General features: G+C 38.9%; 1 protein-coding gene across 1 annotated transcript in view; it reads left to right on the forward strand.

Annotated features, from left to right (window-relative positions):
• The window catches only part of SEMA3C (semaphorin 3C), a 179,571-nt gene that overhangs the window by 100,555 nt on the left and 52,343 nt on the right, over positions 1-26,673 (forward strand). Inside the window, exons 6-10 of the mRNA XM_044280127.1 lie at positions 2,541-2,631; positions 8,944-9,063; positions 12,025-12,167; positions 12,967-13,081; positions 18,125-18,194. Coding sequence (XP_044136062.1) covers positions 2,541-2,631; positions 8,944-9,063; positions 12,025-12,167; positions 12,967-13,081; positions 18,125-18,194 — 539 coding nt within the window. The remainder of the gene's footprint in view (positions 1-2,540; positions 2,632-8,943; positions 9,064-12,024; positions 12,168-12,966; positions 13,082-18,124; positions 18,195-26,673) is intronic.

A 26,673-nucleotide genomic window follows, 5' to 3' on the forward strand; every position in this document is an offset into this window, starting at 1 on the left:
TGATCTATGAGGTAATACTATTCTATGCTTTATGATTCATGGATCCTTTTTTACAATTTACATTGAAATTTATGGAGATTTGGAATATATAGAGCTATTTTATTATAGTAATTTCATTGAATCATAATAAATGTTAAAGATTCTGTTTTATATGCCTATTACAAGATTGGAAATACAGATGTAGCTGAGCTAAACTTGATGGTAATGCGTTACGTAAACTATGGTAAGAAAATGTTAATTGACTTTTTCAATGGAATTCAATGGCTTTTGTCATGAGATAACACTGTGACACATTATCAAAGTCAATTTTAGCTTGGCTGCATCTGTACATCTCTTTGTACAATGAGGCTCACAATCTAACGCCTACAGACTAAGGCTACTTTCACACTAGCGTTCGGGCGGATCCGTTCTGAACGGATCCGCCCATAATAATGCAGACGGAGGCTCCGTTCAGAACGGATCCGTCTGCATTATATTAGCTAAAAAAAGCTAAGTGTGAAAATAGCCTGGGACGGATCCGTCCAGACTTTCAATGTAAAGTCAATGGGGGACGGATCCGCTTGAAGATTGAGCCACATTGTGGCATCTTCAAACGGATCCGTCCCCATTGACTTACATTGTAAGTCTGGACGGATCCGCACGCCTCCGCACGGCCAGGCGGACACCCGAACGCTGCAAGCAGCGTTCAGCTGTCCGCCTGTCCGTGCGGAGGCGAGCGGAGCGGAGGCTGAACGCCGCCAGACTGATGCAGTCTGAGCGGATCCGCCTCCATTCAGACTGCATCAGGGCTGGACGGCTGCGTTCGGGTCCGCTCGTGAGCCCCTTCAAACGGAGCTCACGAACGGAAACCCGAACGCTAGTGTGAAAGCAGCCTAAGGCCTCTTGCACACGACCATATGTCTTTTTCAGTGTTTTGCGGTTCGTTTTAAACGGATCAGTTTTTCCTTTTTTTTTGTTTCAGTAGTGTTTCCATTCCGCTTCTGTTCCGTTTTGCCGTTCAGTTTTTCCTCTTTGTTTCCATTTTTTGCGGCTCACAAACGGAAACGGAAGCATGGCATATAAAGTATACAGTAATTACATAGAAAAATTGGTCTGGGCATAAAACTTTCAATAGATGGTTCCGCAAAAACGGGAAGACATACGGATGCATTCCGTATCAGTTCAGTTTTTTTTTTATAGCCCCATTGACTTGAATGGAGCCACGGAACGTGATTTGTGGGCAATAATAGGACATGTTCTATCTTTGAACGGAAATACAGAAACAGAATGCATACGGAGTACATTCCGTTTTTTTGCGGACCCATTGAAATTAATGGTTACGAATACGGACCGTATACTGAACGCAAAAAAAACAGAACGTAAACAGAGAAAAAAGTTCATGTGCAAGAGGCCTAAACCCTATTTAAAAGGGTTTTCCAGGTTCAGGGCTAAACCTGGGTATAAACTGTTCTGTATTTATAGACTACATATTAGTGGAGCCTAGGAGCATTTCTAGCTCCCTCTTTAGCGCTGCCAGAGGCTGTTTTAGAGGCCGGTACTATGCTACTTTGTATAGTACCTGACTCCAAAACGGGCTCCGGCAGCACTAGAGACCACCCATCCTAGCCGGTGATGTCAGTGGGCTCACTACTAGGCAAAAGTCTCCACCTAGCATAGTGATGCAAAGCCCAGTACGTCACAGGCACAAAACTAACAGAGCCTTGCGCTGCGCGATGCAGTGCGATAAGGGGGAGCATTGGAGAAAGGGAATGCTCCTATGCTCCACTAATGTGCAGTCTGTAAATAAAGTACAGCTTATACCCTGAACCCGGAAATCTCCTTTAACTATCAGAATGATATTTGGAGACCCCCGGAGGAAACCTAGCCAAACGTCATGCAAATGTTTTTGGTCAGAAATTGAACTCAGGACCCCAGTGCTACAAGGCACCAGTGCTAACCACTGAGATAACTAAATAACACAGCTTTTAAAGAGGGGAGTAAGATTTATAAGGCAGTAATATAGAATACAAGATAAGTCATGACAATTCATGTAATTGAACCTTATATTTTAAAAAAAACACACTCTAAATGGCAAAATGAACATTACGCACCGACTGGGAACATTTTTTATGACAAGAATGATCTATGCAGAAAATAAATAATGCCTGGTTAAATGATTGTGCCTTCCATTAGAAGACATTGGTGGCATTTACCAGTCTGCCCTCTGTACTAGTTTTATGTCTGACACTACAGGAATGCACTTCATGGAAGGTCACAGGAAGCATTCTTACTGCACAGTCACGCTAAATATCAAAGACACTATTCATAATTTCATGAACAAAAGGCTATTATAGAGCCATGTGCTGCAGATTTGTTGCTTAGAAAGCAATTTAGTGACGTTAAATCACTGCGGATTTTGATGTACAGGTTCGGATGATCGTTGTTATACTTTCGCGTTTGCTGCTAAAAGGAAAGATAAAAATTGAAAGTGAGTTGCACAGTTAATTATAACCTGCCTATCCTGTCTTCAGTTCAGTGAAACATGTTCTCTTATTTTCTAGGACCATCTATTTTTAATTGATTCCAAGAATGAATCTGGGAAAGGGCGCTGTTCTTTTAACCCCAAAGTGAACACTGTTTCTGTTATGATCAGTGAGTATTTATGTGATTTATGCATTTACCTTATGCAGGACATTGTTATGTTTCAGCACAGATGTATGTATTCTGTTTTGGAGAGATAATGATGCATGGTGATGCCAACGGAAGCAGAAACACATATACAAATATACTTTCCCAGGTTGAAGATACATATTAAAAGTTTTGATCGGTGGGGGACCACGTGCTGAGACCCCACCGATTGCTAGTACGAGGAGCAAGCAGAGCTCTCATGTTGCACTCTCTCTCCTAACTCTAGGAAAGAAAGTAACTCCATAAAAAGTCCATGGGCTAGTCTTGCTTCAGTCTCTAATGATTGGTGGGGGTCTGAGTTCTTGGATCCCACTGACCAAAACTTTAGATATGTCTCAGTGACCCCTTAAACTCTTGAAGATGACTCTTTTTTTTATTTTTTAATCGATGTAGCTAAGGGCTTGTTTTTTGTAGTACAAGTTGTATATTTTAATGGCACCATTTTGGTGTACAAATAACTTATTGATTAACTTTTATTAAAGGGGTTGTCCGGGTTCAGAGTTGAACCCGGACATACCCTTATTTTCACCCAGGCAGCCCCCCTGAGGCTAGCATTGGAGCATCTCATGCTCAGATGCGCTCCATTGCCCTGCACTAAATCATGCAGGGCAAGGTCTCTTTTGTTTTCAATAACACTGCCGGGTGGAAACTTCCACCCGGCAGTGTGTTCGGCGACGTCACCGACTCTGATGGGCGGGCTTTAGCGCTGCACTAGCTGTTTTACTGTCTAGGGCAGCGCTAAATCCCGCCCATCAGTGCCGGTGACGTTCCGTGCTTCCTGTCGGCCCCATAGAGAGCCCCGGTACGTCACCGGATCTCCAAAGAATGCCTTTGCCCTGCACGATTTTGCGCAGGGCAAAGGAGAGCTTCGGAGCATGAACTGCTCCGATTCTCAAGTCAGGGGGGCTGCTGGGGTGAGAATGGAGGTATGTCCGGGTTCAGCTCTGAACCCGGACAACCCCTTTAACAGTTTCTGGGGGAGACAGGAAAAACAGCAATACCGCCACATTATAAATTTTGCTGCATTAATTTTTCAGCATAAATAACATGATAACTTTATTCTCTGGATCAGTACAAGTACAAAAATAATTTTTACATACAAATTTTTTTAAATATCTCACTACTTTTGCACAGTAAAAACTCTCATTTAAAGAAAATAAAATGTTTTTCTTTTTCTTTTTATAGAGCTGTGTGGGGGCTTTATTGTTGTGTGATAACTTTTCCTTTATTGGTATCACTTTTGGGTTCAAAACATTGCATAACAATTGTGTAGTACAGGTCATTACAGGCATGGTGATGCCAAATATGTGGAGAGGGTTTTTATTTTTGCAATTTATTTCCATTTAAAAGCTTTTTTTCAATAGAAAAAAAGGTGTATTTTTTAACTTGGATTTTTTTTTATTTAAAAAAACTTTTTTTTTACTTTTTTAACCATTTTATAGTTCAACAAGGGGACTTTACTATGACTCTTTGCTATGACACTTGAAATTTAGTTGTGAGACCTCCCATTTCTCTTGATCATATTTGATATGATTTTGCACCTTGATTGGAGTCCATCTGTGGTAAATTCAGTTCACTGGGTATGATTTGGAAGGACATCCATCTATATAAGATCTGATAGCTGACAATGCATATCATATTTGTGACGGATGGTGTTGCACAAATCTGGAACTTATAAATAAACATCCGACTGGCTTGATCCCAAACTAAGGAGCATATGGGTGAGCCCTATAAAACCCCTAGAGCTCTCTGACTGCTATGCCCATGCAAAGGTCTTGTCTATGTTAGACGATTGCATGTCCACGTACCTCATATTGTGTGACACCAGAAAACCCTATAATAGTGAGGGGACACGACCACCGGCTCCCTGCACTTAATACGGACGGAGTCAGGGTCACCTAGAATCAAGCTAGCAAGGAAGCACAAATAAAGGAAACATACTTATCTGAGGAATCAGCAGAATCAGCATCCAGCAGTGAACACAATCCAAGAAGAAGTATAAACCGCAAAGTGAGGCAGTATGGGAGGGAATATAAAGGGAGACAATTAGTGTAAATAGGTGACAGCTGGGAGAAGGAAAGGAAATGACAAAGTGAAACCAAAACTAAGAACTTCATGCAGGTAGAGAAGAACATCTAACTTCTCACAGAAGTGGCAGTGACAATAGACATTATGCACTGAAAGTTCTCAAGAGCACAGTGGCATGAATAATTCTTAAATGGAAGAAGTTTGGAGCTGGCCATCATACCAAACTCTACCTAGAGCTGGCCATCATACCAAACTAAGAAAATTGAAAGTGGGGAGGAGTGACCCAGAACCTAGTGGTCACTGTGGTTGAGCTCCAAAGATCCTGTGTGCATATGGGAGAAACGTCTAGAATATCAGCCATCACTGCAGCACTACAGAGGACTGGAAACTTAAAATGGCCGTGGAAAAAATGGAAAATTGGCTCTCATTTGGTAGGCATGTCCAAACTGAGATAACATGAGCCAGCACAAGTAGGCAGGGCCTTTACAAGTAGCAAGGGTCATCAATATCATAGTGTAGAACAAAATACCATCCCAGCAGAACCAAATACCACAGTGCAGCACAAAATATTGCCCCAAAAGCTGTTCCTCTGTGGTTGCCATCAATAGCCTCCACATTCTGTCTTCATCCTCCAATTGTCTCTAATTAAGATATGGAACAGGGGGGCTTAAGGGATGAGATGCCCATCAGCTGCCCAATACCATCCCTACAGTGAAGCATAAGCCCTAATTTGAACCCAATCAAACATCTCAGGAGAGACCTAAAAATAGCTGTGTACCGACGTTCCCCATCCAACCCAACAGAGCTTGAGAGGATCTGCAGAGAATGGCAGAAAATCCCCAAATCCAGTGGGAATTTGTTATTTTACTTTTTTTTTTTTTAGCAGTCTAAAGTGTCTGAAGTCTTATAAGTTTCCATTGTTCTGTTCTGTCATTACTGGGTCTTTTGCAAGACAGACAAAAATGGTTACCAATGGACCCCATTGACTACATTGAGGACCAGTGGTTTTATGTCAGGGAGCCCGACATTTTACCGGACAATATAATGGAGCATTCTGAACTAGTTTGTTTTATTTTTTTTATTTTTTTTTACGGAATCAGCAACAAAAAGCTCCTAATTGAATCCCCAATGTAGGTGTGAACAAAGCCTAGCAGAACCCTAAGGCCCCTTTCACACGGGCGAGTTTTCCGTGCGGGTGCGATGCGTGCACATGAGCGGTGATTACAATAATACAATCTTCAGAACAATCTTCTGTGAAGAAGTTCGGGTTTGGGTACCAAACATGCACGATTTTTCTCACGCGAGTGCAACGCATGACAATGTTTTGCACTCGCGCGGAAAAATCGCGCATTTTTACCGCAACACACCCGCCTCTTATCCGGGCAAAAAAACTGACGCCCGTGTGAAAGAGGCCTAAGGCTGCTGCTACATGTCACAGCTGTGTTTCATTTTTGGTGCTGCAAAAAATGCACCAAAAATTGCATGCAGTTTTTAACCCTTTCATAACCGGGCCCAAAAAGGCCTGAATGTCCAGGCAACTTTTTGTGATTTTGTGCACCTGGTGGTTTAGTGACCGTAGCTTTTTTATATGTTTGACTACAAAAATAATTTTTGTAGTCAAACATATAAAACTGCTAATTATTATTAAAGAGTATTTTTTTATTATAGATTTTTATTTCTTAAATATCAAAAAACTGACACAAAAATTAATTATTGCAAGGGGTTACCTATTTTGTGATGATCGTTTTCATATATAACATGTATAGGTTTAAGAGAATGGGGTGACTATGGTGACAGTTTCTGTTAGCGACAACATTTTTAATATTTGTAAAAAAAATATTATTTTTTTACGGGCGGGATTTCCGCGTGCGTGCAATGCGTGAGGTGAACGCATTGCACCCGCACTGAATCTGGACCCATTCATTTCTATGGGGCTGTGCACATGAGCGGTGAGTTTCACGCATCACTTGTGCGCAGCATTCTCTATTTTGTGCGTTTTTCACGCAACGCAGGCCCCATAGAAGTGAATGGGGCTGTGTGAAAATCGCAAGCATCTGCGACCACGTGTGGATGCGGTGCGATTTTCACGCACGGTTTCTAGGCCTTAGCCCTTTTTCAGACGATAAAATGCGGGTGCATCGTGGGAAAATGCACGATTTTTTAGCGCGAGTGCAAAACATTTGAATGCGTTTTGCACGCGCGTGAGAAAGATCGGCATGTTTGGTACCCAAACCCGAACTGCTTCACAGAAGTTCAGGTTTGGTTTAGGTGTTGTGTAGATTGTATTATTTTCTCTTAACACATGGTTATAAGGGAAAATAATAGCATTCTTAATACAGAATGCATAGTAAAAATTGAACTTGCCTTAAGCCACTTGTTCACGCAGCCTGGCTTCTCTTCTATGTTCATCTTTGCTGTGTAGTAGGAAAAGGACCTTTGATGACGTTACTGTGCTCATCAAATGGTCTATCACATGATCCATCACCTGCAATGCATCAGCATCTTATCCGGGCCAAAAACATGGCACCCGTGTGAAAGAGGCCTAAGGCCTAGCAACCGTGCGTGAAAATCGCACCGCATCCACACTTGCTTGCGGATGCTTGCGATTTTCACGCAGCCCCATTCACTTCTATGGGGACCTGCTTTGTAGGAAAAACGCACAAAATAGAGCATGCTGCGATTTTCACGCAACGCACAAGTGATGTGTGAAAATCACCGCTCATGTGCACAGCCCCGTAGAAATGAATGGGTCCGGATGCAGTGCGGGTGCAATGCGTTCAACTCACGCATTGCATCCATGCAGAAATTCTGCCCGTGTGAAAGGGGCCTTAGGGTAGGTTCACACAAAGTTTTTGGAGGAGGTTTTGAGGTAGATTTTATGTTTAGCCTCTTAGCAAGAAGAGGATCCAGTAGGAGAAATATAAGTTCTTCCTTTATATTATCCATTCATTTTGAATCCACTTCTAGCTTTGGCTGAAGAACCTGAAGTAAAATCCTCCTCCAAAAACTCTGTGTCAACCTGCTCTTACTTTCTCTATTCTTATTTAAACTGTCAGTTTTCTAAGGATAGTGTAAATCAGTGGTATCTAACCAGTAATTCTCTAGCCAAAACTTGTGTGACTTCATAGCCACATACTTTTAGGGTATGCTAGGAGTTGTAATTCTGTAATACCCAGGTGGCTACAGTTGGCTATAGCCATTGCTATTGATCCTATAGTTTTTACCATAAGTGTTGTAGTTTCACAGAAGGATTATGTTTCGTACCAGGCTGAAGTTTCAGCCAACATAAGAGGGAAAAGAGAGAAGCAGAAACAACATGTATCTTTCACATCCAGCAGTCTGGAGAGAAGAAGATTGTAGTTAACCCAAAATGACTTTTTTCAGATCTGGCTAACATTTTACTCTGATTTTCCATTAATTTACTTTGTCCATACCATATATGTCCATCATGTAACTGTGACCACTTTGGGGCTCCTATTCCAATTAATTTGTTCCCCTAAGTTATAGCAGAATGGAATTACAATTTCTGTGGACTTTCCATGGCACATGAGAAGATTTTCTAACAATAATCATTCTGTAGTTGCCAAATTATAATGAGCACATATAAACGTTACACACATTGTGTGAAAGGTGTAAATAGAATTTACTTCTCGTTTCTGAGTGTCACTAATAAAATTTGCTACAAATGAAACGCCTGCATGCAGACTTGTCATACTCTTCTATTGTTTATAGAGTGATTAAAATGATATTATTCCTGGACTGAAAATGGGTACAAAAGTTCAGAATCCTGACTGCATATGTGAAGCGCTCAGTCTCCTCAGTTGTAAAGTGTTACATGTTTGTTACTATATATATGGCAGCTTACATTCTTCTGATAGAACTAATCTGAAGCTATGGCACAGAACAGTATGTTCCCTTTATGTGCCTGGGTAATCAGATGGCTTCGTGCCCGAAGGTAATATCCACATAGTATGTAGCCGTTTAAATCGCTGAAGATTATAATGTCATAAAAGAAATTACCAACATTAAATAGCAATTGAGGGTTTAAAAACCTGCAGCAGAACTTCCAAATTCTACTTTATTTTTTTTCTTTGTACTATAGATTGAGAATGTCTCATGCAATCTAGAGGAAAAGTTAAACTTTTGAATGATTTATGTAGGATACGTAGTCGTGCATGGTAAATGACTAGACATGTTCCAGCTTGTTTATTGGTCAGATCTGTCTTTTGACAATGCACTGTTTTATAGATGAAGAGCTCTTTTCGGGAATGTATATTGATTTCATGGGCACCGATTCTGCCATTTTTCGCAGTCTTACAAAACGAAATCCAGTGAGAACGGATCAGCACAACTCCAAGTGGTTAAGTGGTAAGATACTTTGGAATTTCAAGCACATTACATATTATTATTGAAATGATCACTTTGCATCTCTCTTACATGTCATCTTGTCTTAGGATTTGCATTATTACACCTTGGTGGCTCAGTGATTAGCACTGGTTCCTTGCAGTTCTGGGATCCTAGGTTCGAATCCGACCAAGGACAACATCTACATGGAATTTGTATGTTGATGTTCTGGTAGGGAATTTACACTCCTCAATATTGAAATTTTAACACCAAGAAGTTGAGGCATTATGGGAATGACAGGATTGATAGACATGTTAATGTGGTGCGAATGACAAAAAAAATGGAAATATTTAAAACATATCACCTTATTCAGTATGGAGTATAATCGCCGCTCATACTTATACACCTTGGCATGCTATCAAAGGAGCTATTAATGGTAATTTGAGGAGTGTTATGTCACACAAATCATTAAGACTCTTGGCTGGTAGATCCTTTGTAATTGCTGATCAGCAAGTCTGGAGATGCTGCAGGCCATGGTAGCACGGTTACGCCATGCAGTCTGCTCACTGTAGTACAGGCAACATGTGGCCTGGTGTTGTCCTTTTGAAAAACACCTCTTGAGACACTTTGGAGAAATTTTCCTACTACTGGTTCTACGACCAAGTCAATGTAATGTCAAACTGTTAGTGTACCTGAAATAAGGTTTACAGTGGTCCAACTACCATACATTGCCACTGCACACCATAATCCTAGAAGTATGATCAGTGTGACATTCCCTTGTGAAGGTCTCTTCATGGCATTGCTCATGTGGCCTCCAAACCAATCTCTGGTTATCATTGTTTCCCAGACAAAACCAAGATTCATTGCTGAAGAGAATAGACCTCTATTCCAGCCTCCATTGCCTTCTTGCAGTGCACCATGATAGCTTTAAAGAGCTGTGGCATGAGGTCTGTGGAACACCTGTAGCTGAACATCTGACTCATAGCCAATTGTCATGCAAATGCCTTCTAATTGTTTGGGAAATAATGTTTACCACCCTAGTCTTGGGATGTAATTGATTTCTAGATTTCTATTGCAGTACAGAATGGATCCCTATTCACTATTCTTCTAATCAGACAATTTGCGCACCGTTTACTGTAATTCCAGTTCTTCGTTGTTCTCCCAACCAAGGAGTCACACAAAGTTGAACAGTGCTGACTTCTTGGCCTAGGCAATCTGCCGAAGTAATAAACCATGGTCTTTCAGCTCAAGGTTACTGTCCCTCTCAGTTGGCGACAAGTGACGATAATTGGCACTCTGACGAACAGTAGGCATCGCATAATCATCCCACACAACTTGATCCATTTTGTGAGGTTTCATGTGGCCAAAAACTTTGCTTTCAATCTGGCTTTTATGCCCGTCCTCCATGCTACAAATTTTACCCAGGTGCTTGAATATTTGATCTTCTGCAGAATGTAGTGACACCTGCTACTTTGATTTTCATAAACCTAGAGCTTGTCCTTCTTGATGTTGCAATTTCACTGTTAAGGAGTGTAGATTGTGAGCTCAACTGGGGACAGAGAGGCCTGATAGTGTCTATAAAGTGATACGGTATATATGAGCAAGTGAAATTTACAAAAAATGTAAATCCTTTTAACTTTATACATATGAGTGTGCACCAGTTTTTGGCACATATCCTATACTGTGGATGCTCTAGTCCTGCTATGGTACATGCACCTCTTTTACGGACCTGTGTTAGGTTATTGCATATTTATTTTATCTTTTGTGCACATATGTTGTTGTCCGGCACCTTTGCAGTCTCACTACAGGAATGCATACCTCGCTAATCTCATATGGAGGTACATTCCTTTATATAGGTATTTATGTAACCGATTGCTCCCACAGTTGAATGTATTACATAATGCTTTACATTGTATAAAATAGGGTTGCAAGCACCTGTTTATTACAGTACCTCTGTGGAAGGCACACCAGTGGTTACAGTATATGCATGGGGCATGCACTTCTCCCCCCCCCATCTCCCCCCCCCCCCCCCAAAAAAAAATAAAAAATACAAAAATTCTCTGTGATGACAGATTGTCTATATTTTTACTTCAGTAGATTAAAACCTACCATATATTTTTTTTAATATGAATCCTTCTTTCTGTAGATATTTCTTTGCATTCCAGGTATTACTATTTGTAAACCTTTGTGGTTATTTTTGAGACTATTGTATCACTATTTATTTTAGTGTTATAAATTTGCATTGCTTTACATGAGGCGAGAATGCATGGTGCTCTTTTTCTGGTTCATATAATATATAGGTTTTTTGAAATGTGGCAGCTTGGGCAACTCACTATTTTGCAGATAATGTAGGGGTGCCGAATCAAAGCAAAGCAACATTAATTGGGGGAATGTGGTTGTCTGTAGCATTGGCACCAAAACAGTAGCCATCTAGTCTGCTTGTGAATTTCCAAGTCCCAATCAGTTGTGGTTAAAACCCTATTACACAGGCAGGTTATTGTTAAGATGATTGCTAATCATCTGGCAGTGTAACACTGCCGCTGATTACCCGATGAACAAGCAAAAGCATTCCCTCCCATCAATCGCCTGTTCGCTAGAGGAGGAGACCACTGTTATTATATGCAGCGATCTCCTCCTCAGTGTAGGGACCAGTGATTGCTAATGCATTGCTCATCCCTATACTGACTCATTGTTTGCCGGCAGCAGAGCACCTATTACACAGTAAGATCTGCCGCTGGCAAACCAGGATTTTTTAACATGTTAAAAGATCCCGATTACCCAATGATCGAGGTAATGGGCAACAGTATTACACTACCAGATGATCGCAAGAAGTGGGGCACACCACAGTGCAGAACTAAAGGCAACAGTATAGATAGATTGATAGATAGATAGATAGATAGATAGATAGATAGATAAAACTGAAACAATAATGATGTCATACAGGTTACATTTCAAGGTGAATGTCTTCAATGTTTTGTGTTCTAGAGCCAATTTTTGTGGATGCCCAGATCCTGCCAGATGGAACAGATCCAAATGATGCAAAAGTTTATTTCTTTCTCAAAGAAAGGTTGACTGACAACAGTGGCAGCACAAAGCAAATCCATTCCATGATAGCAAGAGTTTGCCCAGTAAGACATGTTTCTTCATCTGTATTAGTGACAAACAATGTAATGAGGTCTAATAATTACATTTGGTCTCAGTTTATTTCCTGCTCATGATGAGTCATAGAATGGAGGCATGGACTGGTACATCTAATATGGTTCATGACTCTTCTTCAGTGTCTAGTTATTTCCATCTGGACTATGTCTAGCTTAATTGCATTTAATAAAAGAACATTGCTAAAATAAGGCTTTTCAGATCCTGATGTTTCATCACCAGAGCACTTCATGCGTGATTGGCTGATGACCATGAACGAGACAATTTTATTGTTTAGTTCAAGAAAAATCCATCTGGGCAGATATATTAATATTGGCTTATGTTTAGACCCTGTAAACTTAGAATAGACAACCTAAAGATTTATCACAGTGTTTGATGTTAAAAGATACATTTAGTGCATGTTTACTGTAGACTGTCTAGTCTTCTTTTATACCACCTATGAGATGGCTTACTTTGCAGCAGAATTTTGGTACACGTTGTTGCATCTTGAGCCATGCCTCTTTCCAATAAGCCAAAGTCATTTCCTGTTTTCTAGCAACATGCTATAATGGGAACTTAGTAAATAGTGTTACAAGGCAGGGTTCTGGTGCATTTCCATTACTAAATCTGCCCCATTAATTTGTTTTCTGGACACTGTTTTACAAACACTGCAATGAGGGGGTTATATAGAGAAGGTTGTATATACTGTTCTCCCTGAATCATTTAGTTTGGTTGTGATGTTTTAACCACTTACTAATGGTCCTCATTAAGTAATATGTCTTTTCCTTCTAGAATGATATTGGTGGACAAAGAAGTCTTGTTAACAAGTGGACAACATTTTTAAAGGCACGGCTTGTGTGCTCAGTGATGGATGATGATGGGACCGAGACTCATTTTGATGAGTTAGGTGGGTAAATATAATTTATATGTTTTATAAAAGTGCACTGTCTGGAGATACTTGCTGGTGAAAACAGGTTTTGATCAAAGATTGGCCAAGGATTTAATAATATTAATTTCTTCAGGACTGGCCTAGTTTTTTTCATCAGGTTCCTGTGGGGTTTGCTAACCAAATCAAGCATTATTTGCTCTGTAATATTTCACAGAGCTTGCTTGTCCTAACTTACATAGAGAGGGGAGACATAGGTGGTAAGACTGCTGCAGAGAGAACAGTGTGTCACATAGGGCAAACCCTGAGAAGCATTGCAGAGCAAAGCATGTTGGGTTTGGTTAGAAAACCCAGCAGGAAGCTGACAAGAACAGCAAGTACATGTAGCAAACCCAGCAGGAAGCTGATAAAAACAGGAAGTACATATAGACATTCTGTCAGGATGCAGTGATGCGGAGAACAGGTGAAGTAAAGCTGACATGAGACAAAAATATGTCACATTCCAAAAGCCATAACTTAATATTCAGTGACACCACTTTGGGTTACATATTGATTACCTTTTCTTAAAGGGGTTGTCCAGGATTAGATAAAAAATGTATGCACAAAACAGTGCCACCCCAGTCCAAAGGTTGTGTGCAGTATTGCAGCTCTGCCATATTGTCTCCAATGGAGCAAAACCGCAATACCAGACATAACTCATGGACAGGTGAGTTGCTGCTTTTGGAAGAAAGCATCCATGTTTTTCTAATCCTCGATAACCCCTTTAAGTATTTCTAGAGGAAATGCAAAAATAACTACAATCATTTTTTTTGTTTTCTTGCAGTATAATAGATTAATTAATTGTATTCTGTTTGTTGAAACGATTATGGAAATACCAAATTCATATAGGTTTTTATGGTTTAGTCCTTTTGCGGAATAAAACACTTGTTTGTGTGCCATCATATTCTTACAACCAGGACTTTTTAAATGTTTCTATCGATGGAGCCATATGAGAAGCAGGGCCCTATTTACAACAAGGTACATAAGAGAATGTGCCTAGGGCATTAGAAAGTAGGGTGGACAGCACTTCACAGATTGATAAAAAAAAAAATCCATGTTTATTCTTTCACCTTAGTGCTGCTTCTTATGTCTCCTTTTTGCTACCTTTTATTTACAAACCGGATTCCCAAAAAGTTGGGACACTAAACAAATTGTGAATAAAAACTGAATGCAATGATGTGGAGATGGCAAATGTCAATATTTTATTTGTAATAGAACGTAGATGACAGATCAAACGCTTAATCCGAGTAAATGTATCATTTTAAAGGAAAAATACGTTGATTCAAATTTTCACGGTGTCAACAAATCCCCAAAAAGTTGGGACAAGACGATTGAACAGTTAGAGGCCTGTATTAGACAAGAATGGGAGAGCATTCCTATTTCTAAACTTGAGAAACTGGTCTCCTCTGTCCCCAGACGTCTGTTGAGTGTTGTAAGAAGAAGGGGAGATGGCACACAGTGGTGAAAATGGCCTTGTCCCAACTTTTTGGGGATTTGTTGACACCATGAAATTCTGATTCAACATATTTTTCCCTTAAAATGGTACATTTTCTCAGTTTAAACTTTTGTTCCGTGATTTATGTTCTATTCTGAATAAAATATTAGAAGTTGGCACCTCCACATCATTGCATTCAGTTTTTATTCACGATTTGTATAGTGTCCCAACTTTTTTGGAATCCGGTTTGTATTACAAATCAGGATAGCTAAACCCTACACTTTTTACCTACAGATAATGTAACAGTTATTTTCTCAGGAAGGCTTTGCAAAGGTTAAATCGCCTGAATTGCTTTTGCAGGTACAGAAGTAAATGATAAGGAGACATCAGAGCAGTCAGATAAGGAGAAATGTGAAGCCAGTATATAACTCATATGCATATAGCCAAATAACAGAGATAATTACTCTGCCTGCCACAGAGCAGATCATTCTATAATTAACACACTGACACTAAAGTAGTAAAGTTCCTCAGTAGAACTCATAAACAAACAGTGGCCACAGAGTAATAGAGACCATATACCTAGCAAGAGTCAGGACTCGTTCACATAAACAATGTTAAACTAGTTTGTGCTTCAGCCTCTAAACATGGACATATTTTTAATCAGACCACTCACAGATGATGTCCATGTCCTGTCTGCTTTTCTTTTGAGTGAATGAATCTTGAGGAAAAATCAGAGCTCAATTGTTTATGCTGTGATTTCTCCAGCATGCACCTTCCATTGATGTCTTTGGACTAGTGCATTAGGTTTATATATTTACTGGCAGCTGTGGGGGTACACTTAATTAAAAAAGGGTTTAAAAATTGTGCTCAGTTTTACCAGGTTTGCTTCAGTTTTGTGATATGGTTATTTGCCATGATTTGTTTCAGGTTAAAATGTAACAAGTGTATTTCACAATGGATAGTTATATATAAACACATCACAAAACCACAGCAATAATGGTAAAACCTATGTTTGTTAACTTCTTTTTTTTTTACTACTTGGGTCCTACTGAGATGAAGCCACCCCCAAACAAAGGTTTTTCCAAAATGCATGTCACTGCGGGATCTGCCCCCAATCATGAAGCAGTTAGTTGTGTGCACAATGCAATTTTTATATGTACTGGGCTGATTGTGGCTTGGTTCTTTGGTTTTCATATTACATAGTGCTTGATATTAGTGTGTGGTATTTATTTGTACTGCCATGAATATATTCCATTGACCCTGTATTGTCTGTTAGATATGTGAGGTTACTCATGTGTTTAGCGAGCATGCTCGGCCGAACAGTAGTTCGGCTCGAGCATCACTGTGCTCTGCACATCGCAGTGTTCAGCCAAATACTGTGTATGCTCAAGAACAATGAAAATCAATGGGAAACCCGAGCATCTGAAGATGAGAATGTGTCTGGTTCACAGAAAAAGGTTAGAAATTGATGGAAACACAACCGAAATGGTTTGGAAACAGCATGAAAAGGATGTCTGGATACATCTTGGATTCCCATTACCTATGACATACAATAGACAATCACACAAAGGCTAGATGCCAAAAGCTGTGTATGTACAAGCCAACAATCTATTCATAAGACAGATACAGTCATCACACCTTACAATGGCAGCCTTGTGCACTCTGAGACATTCAAAACCAGCTCTCATATGACTGAGAGCCAGTAAGCCTCAAAGTTGATTTATAACTGTTGGATGGCTTGGGTGGACCTGCGCACCAAGATCATTATCATTAGGGTGACAAAAAGTTTTCTGATTGTCCTAACATAATATTCAATAACCTTTCTATACAGTTTTATCATGTAAACTCAATTGCATAAGCGTGGTCATATGCAAATTAGCTGAATCTGCTTATTTTTCAGCTGAAACACCATTTGCATGAAAAATTTGCGATCAACACTACTCTACTACTTATGAAAAGACTGAATCCAATAGATGGCGCTGTTCATGACTCATGAACAGCGCCATCTATTGGTTTCATAGTCTTTTTCTTTTAAAATGCATTTTATTAGGTTTTGATATAATTTTCACATTTACATTCAAAGATACATTTTGGATCAAATTACAGGTCATATTCCTTTTTTACAGATATGTGCAGTGAAAACAAAGATAAAACACATTTCAGAGTTCATGTGGATTTATTATTGTGCAGTCTCATGGTAGTGCGTCTTTATGTAAGGATTGATGATGCTTTATATGTTATTGGTTTCATAGTCTTATGACAAGACTATGAATCCAATCGATGGCGCTGTTCATGACTCATAAACAGCGCCATCTATTGGTTTCATAGCCTTATCACAAGACTATGAATCCAATCGATGGCGCTGTTCATGACTCTTGAACAGCGCCATCTATTGGTTTCATAGTCTTATCACAAGACTATGAATCCAATAGATGGCACTGTTCATGAGTAGTGTAGATCGTGAATATTATAATCGTGAATTTTTATCGCAAATTTTCTATGCAAATGGTTTTTCAGCTGAAAAACAAAGCAGATTCTCCTCATTTGCATGTCTTTCCCATATGCCCATGTTTATGCAAATGAGTTTACATGACAAAACTGTATAGAAAGGTTATTGAAAGGACAATCAGAAAACTTTTTGTCACCCTAACGATAATGATCTAGATGCTCAGGTCCACCCAAGCCATCCAACAGATATGAAGTAACTTTGAGGCTTACTGGCACTCAGTCAGATGAGAGCTGATTTTAAATGTCCCATAGTGCACAAGGCTGCCATTGTAAGGTGTGCTGACTGTATCTGTCTCATGGATAGATTGTGGGCTTGCACATACCCGGATTTGGGCATATAGCCTTTGTGTGGTTGTATGTCATAGGTAATAGGAGTCCACGATGAATCCAGATGTCCTCCCCTTGCTGTTTCCAAATAGTTTTGGTGGTGTTTCCATTAATTTCTATTCTTTATCTGTGAACCAGACACCCTCTCCTCTTCAGATCAGGGGGTGCCTGGTTTACTGCTCGGGTTCTCCCATTGACTTCCATTATACTACCGAGCACCCGTGCATCCCTATGTGTTCGGCCCAAGCACTTTAGTGCTCGATCAACACTAATGTTTATATGTATTGCTTTTGACTGTTTGGTTTTTAGTGAGATTATAATTATGGTTGTGTTCTCTTTCTCTGTGATGCCAACTTTTCTACGCTCTGTGATCAATTTTTACCCTGGTATTTATACTAAATATTTTGACTTTATATTTTTATTATGATTTTATTTGATGTCTTTACCCATTTTGGTAGATAGTGAGCGAAACAATGTGTTAGTTTTAGTCGAAAGGTGGATTCTGATTGGTTGCTATGGGCAATTTGGCCAGTTCTGCTTTATACCAGTTTGATAAATCTCCCCCTTTATGTTGGTAAATCTTGCTGACAATTCTTTGTTATTTTCTTACATAATCTAAAATGGTCAGCAAGAATCATAGTGATTAAAGTACATTTTACTATTAATACAACTACTAGTACTAAATGAAAACGTACATACTAATATGGTACCATGTTTAATATTAAAATCTTTTTTTTTTTTTTTTTTTAATACAGAGGATGTTTTTCTCATGGAAGCAGACAATCCTCGATCTACTCTTGTCTATGGAATTTTCACAACTTCAAGGTATAACATTGTTTATGTTACATGAGCTGCACTGCAAAATGATGCATATAGTTAAACATTATAAATTAAGGTTCACGTGAACCAGTAAACAATTTTTATGTATAGTGTGAAGTGTATTTATTACAATTACTTTTCTAATATGTAGTAATTACTTGTAGTTAGGTGTGACATTACTGTTTATTCATATAAGTACGATTGAGTTTGGTAATTGTTTCTATTTTTAAAGGAATACTGTCTATTTAAAGTGTGCCATTTTCAGATACAGATGTGGCCATCTTTAGCTTAGCTATAATTTGTCTAAGGACTCCAATTTCTCATGAAACAAATACAATACAGTATTTTGGCAAGCTTGCAAAGCTTGACAGACTGCAATACACAACACAACCACTGGGTTGGCACACATGGAAACATATAGGATAGATATCTCTTGCCATTCTATTACAAAATCTCATTTATTTTAAAAAGGTGGTCATTTCATGCCCACCTAATCAACCAAGATGATAGCTTAGGAAGAATAGATCTGTATGTGATCAGATGTTTTAGTCTATAAAACATCTAATTTAATTTATTACATTTTTAATACGAGGAGAAAAAGTAACATTAATTTAAAGCAATAGTTATACTACTCTGTAAAATTGTTTGGACTGGATCACAAGTTTTGACTGGTATATATATTTTTGAGACAAATTACTATTTTTCAACTTATCTTCCATAATATTTTACATCCAAATGATATTCCTGTTTATTCTATAGTCATTTTCCTGTATGTGAAGGAGATAAGGGCCTCTGTTATCATGGGTGTTCTGTCAACCTTAAATGTAAGTGGATCATAACTTGACAGGAAACTATGTTCCCTGCTAGCAACTCATTGACACAGGAGTGACTTTGACTTCAGCTTTTATTGCAAGGATAGGGTGAAACTGAGGAACAGAAGAAAAATTTGCTTACTGTTTTAGATCAGCCTGCGACAATAGGCTATAACACATTACTGTACAAAGTTATGCAAACATAAACATGTGCATGAAATACAGGTTACATTCAGTAAAGCATATCAATATAGTTGATTATACATCCATCAGTGCTAAATTTTAACCTTAACATAACAGCGATGCCACATTAAGGATTATTAGAGATGCTGATAACAGGATTATTAGAGATGCTGCTTTGTCCTTCAGTTGATCTTGATGGCTGCTATGAGCTAAGTTGATGGTGTCGTCAGGGTCATAGGTGATAGATACAGTGGCTTGCTTGGGATATACCAAGGTTTAAATGCTGGCTAGCTAGAAACTAATGCTAATCTGTGTCCATGTAAATATCTGTCTTGTTGAAAAAAAATCTTAACAAGTGACATGGGATCTCCAAACAGTTTATTAGCAGGGGTGTGATGAGTCAGACCACCTCTGATCAGATATTGATAACCTATCCTAAGGATACGTCATGAGTATTCTATGCCCAGAAAACCTATTTAATGTGCTAACATGGTGTTCAGCTCATTACACCATACCTCCCATTGAGCAGCTGATTTTTCTCAGGGAAGTTGCTATCAGCTGATCATATTTCCCCTGCCATCCACTCTAAAAAAATATGTAGTATTGCATGGTGGTCATTTATATTTGCAGTAGACACCATGTATGATGTTAGTAATGGGTCAGCTTCTTTAACTTCTTTCACTAAGTGTTTGGAGAAGAGTTCATGCAAAATCAATTCTTTGGGGATATTGAAGATTCTCAGTGCAAAACAAAAGATTGCCAAAGAAGATATTATGAAATCACAGAGTGCTTACCATAAATGAATAAAACATAACTTTTAATAAAAAATAATAATATGCAAAAATGACATAAATCCTATCAAATCCCCCATATTTTAATCCTGTCTAGTCAGAGCTCATGTCATAAATTGTCCAAGGTTCTGCCCTGATTTACATGCTGTTATGATCTTTCTTACATATAGGTCCCTAAAGGGATTGTGCAACCACAATTACTTTGCATGTCCCCTACCACTCTCATTCCAACATTTATCCGGTCTCTGTTGATTTCGACTTCATGTTCTATTTCGGCATGTAGGACATGCCTGCTCAGCCAATCATTGGCCTCAACAGTGACCTTCCCCTAGCAAGTCACTAGTTTCTAGTTTTGTTCTGTTTCTGACCCTTAACCTGTTTGCTTCAGCGCCATACATGTACGGCGCTGGAGCGATGTATAAACATGGCACCCGCTTGTACGTGCAGCGGGCGCCATGGCCGGCAGATCTCTGCTGTATCAAACAGCAGAGACCTACTGCTAATTACTGCAACCGATAGGTATTTAAAGGCTTCAGATGCAGTGATCGAGTGAGATCACGGCATCTAAATGCGCAAAAACATGCGTCCGGGCTTCCTACCGATGCCCCGTGCAGCCAATGTGGGCATCGGTAGTTGCGCTGAACACTGTAAGCCTCGCTGATGAGGCTTTAAGTGTTCATGCTGCACTTCATATTTTAGCCACAAGATGGCTGGCCAGGATAAGAAATTAGCAATTTTAGTGTAAATCTCATTTTAAAAATCCCTAATCAAAAAAATATATTTTCATATATGAGCTTCAAAATCATCACAAAAATTTTTAATGTTAAAAAATATATTTAAAAAAAGTTTAAATCACCCCCCCTTTCCATATAATTAAAAAATAAATACCTAAATAACAATAAATATAAACATCATGGGTATCATCTACACTTTATTTAAAAAATTCCAATGGCGTAACGATTTGCCATTTTTTCATTGCTTATCTTACCCCAAAACATGTAATAAAATTTGATCAAAAAGTAACTCCAAAATGGTATCAATAAAAACTAAAGATTGTCCCACAAAAAATGAACCCCTAAGCAGCTCAGTAGACATAAGTATAAAGAAGTTATGGGGGTCAGAATATGGTGATATAAAAGAAATTTTTTTTATCAAAGTTTACATTTATTTTTTACGCTATTTAGACATTTTAAAACCTATACATATGGGATATCATTGTAATCGTACTGACCCAGAGAATGGAGGTCATAGGTGAGTTTTGCCGCAAACGAAATACCGTGGGAACAAAACTCGTAAAACGGTGGAGGAATTGCAAAGAAAAAAAGGGGTCAGTCAGCACATCCCAAATCGGGATGTGGAGGAATTGCGTTTTTTCCAAAATCCACCCCATTTGGAATTTTTTTTACTGCTTTCCGCTACATTTTATACCATAATTAATGGTGGCATTAAAAAGTACAACTTGTCCTTCAAATAACAAGCCCTCATACAGCTAGGTGACTGGAAATATAAAAAAGTTATGTCTCAAGGAAAATAGGGAAGAAAAATGAAAACCAAAAAACCTCCGGTATCCTAAGGGTTAATTTTTTTTGTTTTTGTTTCATATGATCATGATATATAAGCTAATGATGAATATTGTAAGCACAATCAACATTAAAGAGGACCTTTTGCCACTCCTGACATGCCTGTTTAAATAGCTTCATGCATTCCCCATGTAACAACAATTCTGAAACATCTATTCTTATGGCTCAATGTTTTGCCATTCCTTTATTATTTCTACAACTTTCTAGACGTTATCATTGAAAATGGCAGCACTGATTGGATAAAGTGAGTCTGTGCAGGTGCACCCCCCCCCCCCCCAACTTGTTACCACCCCTCTGAACCCTTACTGAAGGCTAATAGCAATTCAATTATACCTTCTAGTAGAAAAAAATAAAGAAATGGCACAACATAGAGACCTAAGAATAGATGCTCCAGAAGTGTTATTACATGGGGAATGCATGAAACTATTAAAACAGGCATGTCAAGAGTGGTGAAAGGTCCTCTGTAAGTGCAAAGACATGCATGTAGAGTTATATAAACAAATGTACAATAAATTCCATCAGTAACTCATGGCCCTTTAACCCATGTTGGTCATTCATGGAAGTTTCTGGAATTACGTCTCTTGGCCAGAGAGGGGAACTGCTTTTGTTTATATATTGCAATTTTATTATCACACAAGTGATTCAGTTCCAAGATTTATGGCTCAAAAAAGGAAAACCTAAACGGGGGTTCTTTTATGACCAGATATATGCCACTTTTGTGGTGTATATCTGGTGCAGATTCTGTCACACGTCATGGTGTGGCAGAATCAGCAAATTCTTCCCTGCCCGGTCTAAAAAAGGGTGCGTGGGTGCGTAAGGGGATGGGTCAGCAAGCCCATCGTATTTCTTTTCTACGCCTGGTTTAGGTGTACAAAATGGTCTAAATGTAAGACAGCAGGGTGAAACATAAAAAGTGAGAGACCACTTCTTTGGCGCTGCTGGCATATGGAGGAGTCTTCAGGATAATTCAATATTCTTTTATTGATTATCGGTCGATGTGTTTCAAGGGCGGAGCGCCCTTTTCATTAGGCCCATTCACAAGAAAGGTAGTAGGGAGGAATCGGGCAACTATAGGCCAGTAAGCCTGACATCAATAGTGGGGAAATTAATGGAAACCATACTTAGGGCTTATTCAGACGGCCGTATGCTGTCCGCAAGAATACTGAATGCTATCCGTTTTTTTGCGGATCCGCAAAAAAACTGATCCGCAAAAAAACGGATAGCATTCAGTATTTTTGCTGACCCATAGACTTCAATAGGGCCATGTCCTGATTTTCACGGACAAGTATAGGACATGTTTCATTTATTTTGCGGAACCTTGGAATAGAAAAGGGCCCCATTGAAGTGAATAGGTCAGCATCTAATCCGCAAAAAAACGGATCCGCATTTTTGCGGATAGCATACGGCCGTCTGAATGAGCCCTAAAAGAGAGGATTGTGGAACATCTATGTTGAATTGATTAGGCAGTGGCTGAGGGACAGACAACAGAGTGTTGTAGTCAATGCAGTATATTCAGACCATGGTCTTGTTACCAGTGGGGTACCTCAGGGATCTGTTCTGGGACCCATATTGTTTAATATCTTAATCATCGAAATTGCAGAAGGCCTCGGTGGTAAGGTGTGTCTTTTTGCTGATGACACAAAGATTTGTAACAGGGTTGATGTTCCTGGAGGGATACACCAAATGGAAAAGGGATTTAGGAAAACTAGAGGAATGGTCAAAAATCTGGCAACTAAAATTTAATGTTGATAAGTGCAAGATAATGCACCTGGGGCGCAAAAACCCAAGAGCAGAATATAAAATCAGTGATACAGTCCTAACCTCAGTATCTGAGGAAAGGGATTTAGGGGTCATTATTTCAGAAGACTTAAAGGTAGGCAGACAATTTTATAGAGCAGCAGGAAATGCTAGCAGAATGCTTGGGTGTATAGGGAGAGACATTACCAGTAGAAAGAGGGAGGTGCTCATGCCGCTCTACAGAGCACTAGTGAGACCTAATTTGGAGTATTGTGCTCAGTACTGGAGACCATATCTCCAGAAGGATATTGATACTTTGGAGAGAGTACAAAGAAGAGCTACTAAACTAGTACATGGATTGCAGGATAAAACTAGCTTGGAAGAAAGACGAGACAGAGGGGATATGATAGAAACTTTTAAATATATAAAGGGAATCAACAAGGTAAAAGAGGAGAGAATATTTAAAAGAAGAAAAACTGCTACAAGAGGACATAGTTTTAAATTAGAGGGACAAAGGTTTAAAAGTAATATCAGGAAGTATTACTTTACTGAGAGAGTAGTGGATGCATGGAATAGCCTTCCTGCAGAAGTGGTAGCTGCAAATACAGTGAGGGAGTTTAAGCATGCATGGGATAGGCATAAGGCCATCCTTCATATAAGATAGGGCCAGGGGCTATTCATAGTATTCAGATATATTGGGCAGACTAGATGGGCCAAATGGTTCTTAACTGCCGACACATTCTATGTTTCTATGTAATTTACAGAATAAACATTCTGTAAATTGTTCTGATGATGAGGGCGCTTCGCCCTTAAAACGCGTTGACTGATACTCAATAATAGAATATTGAATTATTCTGAAGACTCCTCTATATGCCAGCAACACCAAAGAAGTGGTCTCTCACTTTTTACATTTCACCCTGCTAAAAATTCTCCTGGAGCTCGTGGAATCGAGACAGGAAGTGACCGGGCAGCAGCAAGGCATTCCCCAATGCTTGTGGGGCCAGATACCAACAAGGCCTATATAGCTGTTGTGACTCCTCACAACAGCATCCAGTAATCGCAATACGCACGATATACTTATACTGTTACTAAGACTATATCGCACATGAGGCGCTGTTTTTTGTATTTTCTTTGTTTCTGAATGTAAGACAGGAAGGAAGCTGTCTTACATTTAGACTAGGTGGTGGATACGCTGAAGTTATGTACAGGCCGATGCCTCTACATAACTTCGTCAATCCACCACCAGCCCAGAGGCTTATTAAGACCAACGTCTAAAACGTTGGTCTTAATAAACGTGCCCCAAGGTTTGTATTTCTCACTTGTACAATATTAGACATTGTTGTGGTGATGTTTCAGGCCTCCTAAGCCTTTATCTCGCTGTTGCAAATGTGGAGAGGGTGCATGTAGTGCCTCAATAGCATGGAAGCATGAGACATAGAAATGGCTTTTCTCATTTGGTGTTGATTGCCTCCTATCTGTTCGTATTATTATTTTTTTTCTGACCTTCTCTTTCCATCATCATAGAACCTTGCCAATTGTGGGACCTATCTTTAAGCTTATATAGGGGTGGGCAGAACTAAGGTCCGAGGTTGTTCTGTTCAAGACAGGTGTGCTAATTAGGCAGGGTCAACATAGAGGGACATAAAGATAGGGTGTGTATATTGTTTTGTATTGATGTAGCCTTGTTCTACTGTTTAGCATGTTTATAGTATCTAATGCTAAAGAAAAATTATTTCAGGCCTTTACACTTGCCAACCATTCCTATGCACTTCTAACGTCTCATCAGTTTTAGCTGTGAGGGATTCTTTTTCCTATAAAAACATACAATATTTGACATTTGTTTTTTTTGCTAATGTCCCAAAGAGAATATTTAACTGGTAGGAGAAATAGAGCATTGAAGTATATCGTCTCAAGCAGTGGGTGGTTTGCTCTGGCTGGACTGTCGTATATTATCTGTTCACTGTAATTAAGATGTTTCTGGCCATAATTTCATACATTCCAAAGACTGATGATATTCAGATTTACTTGGCAGTTTCTACAGAAGTCTGTTGATGCTAGAACTTATTATGAAATGATAAGTGAAAAAAAAACTGCAAATAAACAAGCAACATCCTTACTGGGATGAGTATTGCATTAATGTGGCAGACAAATGTTCTCTTTAATTCTATGGAAATTATCTGAACTGAGGTTTGAATACATTCTTGTAGAAAAAAATAAGTGATGTTCTTCCTCCAACTTCTTCACGTAAATGCCAAATTAAAGCTTTACAATAACATCTGTCTTAAAATATAGAAATATTCAGACATTAAAAAGGCCATATGGCACTTTGCCAATAATGTTATGGAAAATAGTTCAATAAATATATTTCTTCAATTGGCTTTTTTATCCGTCCAAGTGTATTTAGAAGTCAGTAGATGAAGCTTATCAAGTTTACCAATAAAATAATAGCTATTTGCCATTTGCAGCTGTGTGTGGCCTTCTTGACTAGATTATGTAAAGCATATGACATTTTTGTTAAGAAATGTCTTTTTGGAGAGCAGGCGGTGCTCCTCCAGTATATGTTCTAAAGTGAAGTTTATATAAGAAAGTCGACCTCCAAAGTCTGACAAATGTAAATAGAAATGTTTAAAATGGAGAAAAGAAGGAATTGTTAAGAACTACATGTTGGTTGTAAGCCAGTAGGTAGGATTTCAGGTTTTGCTATATAATCCTTTAAATATGTGGGTTGAAACCAACAGGGAATTACTGTGTGAATGAAACAACTGAAGGGAAAGCGTAAAATGAGCTACTGTTTCCAGACACTAGTTTTGGGGCACTTTTGAAAAAAACGTCCTGGGAAACCTATAGAGCCAGTCAGAATAAATGAGCTTCCCCATAAAAGTCTGAATTTGTATTTATTGCTAATTTATGCACTGCTTTTCAGTTACTGGGCTGTTCCATGTTGTTTTAATTCTTTATTTTACCTTTTAAAATAGTAATAAGAGGGGTAACAACAGAGCGAGACATTGAAATGTGCAAAGTGGAGTGGAATGCATGTAATGTTACGTACTGTATTTGAATATAAAGAGAACAAATTTGAGGAAAAAGTTCAAGCAGAAGTACAAATATTATATTTGTTACAAAAAAAATTAGCACTTGGGAAGTGAAAAATTGTCTTTCCACATTGGTAAGGGGGAAAGGTAAAGTAGCCTGCATTGAAGGCAGAAAAATAAGAATATACAGTCAGGTCCATAAATATTGCGACATGGACACAATTGTAACATTTTTGGCTCTATACACCACCACAAGGGATTTGAAATTAAATAAACAAGATGTGCTTTACCTGCAGACTGTCAGCTTTAATTTGAGGGTATGTTCATCCAAATCTGGTGAATGGTGTAGG

Source organism: Bufo gargarizans, chromosome 2, assembly GCF_014858855.1.
Source record: "Bufo gargarizans isolate SCDJY-AF-19 chromosome 2, ASM1485885v1, whole genome shotgun sequence".
NCBI lineage: Eukaryota > Metazoa > Chordata > Amphibia > Anura > Bufonidae > Bufo > Bufo gargarizans.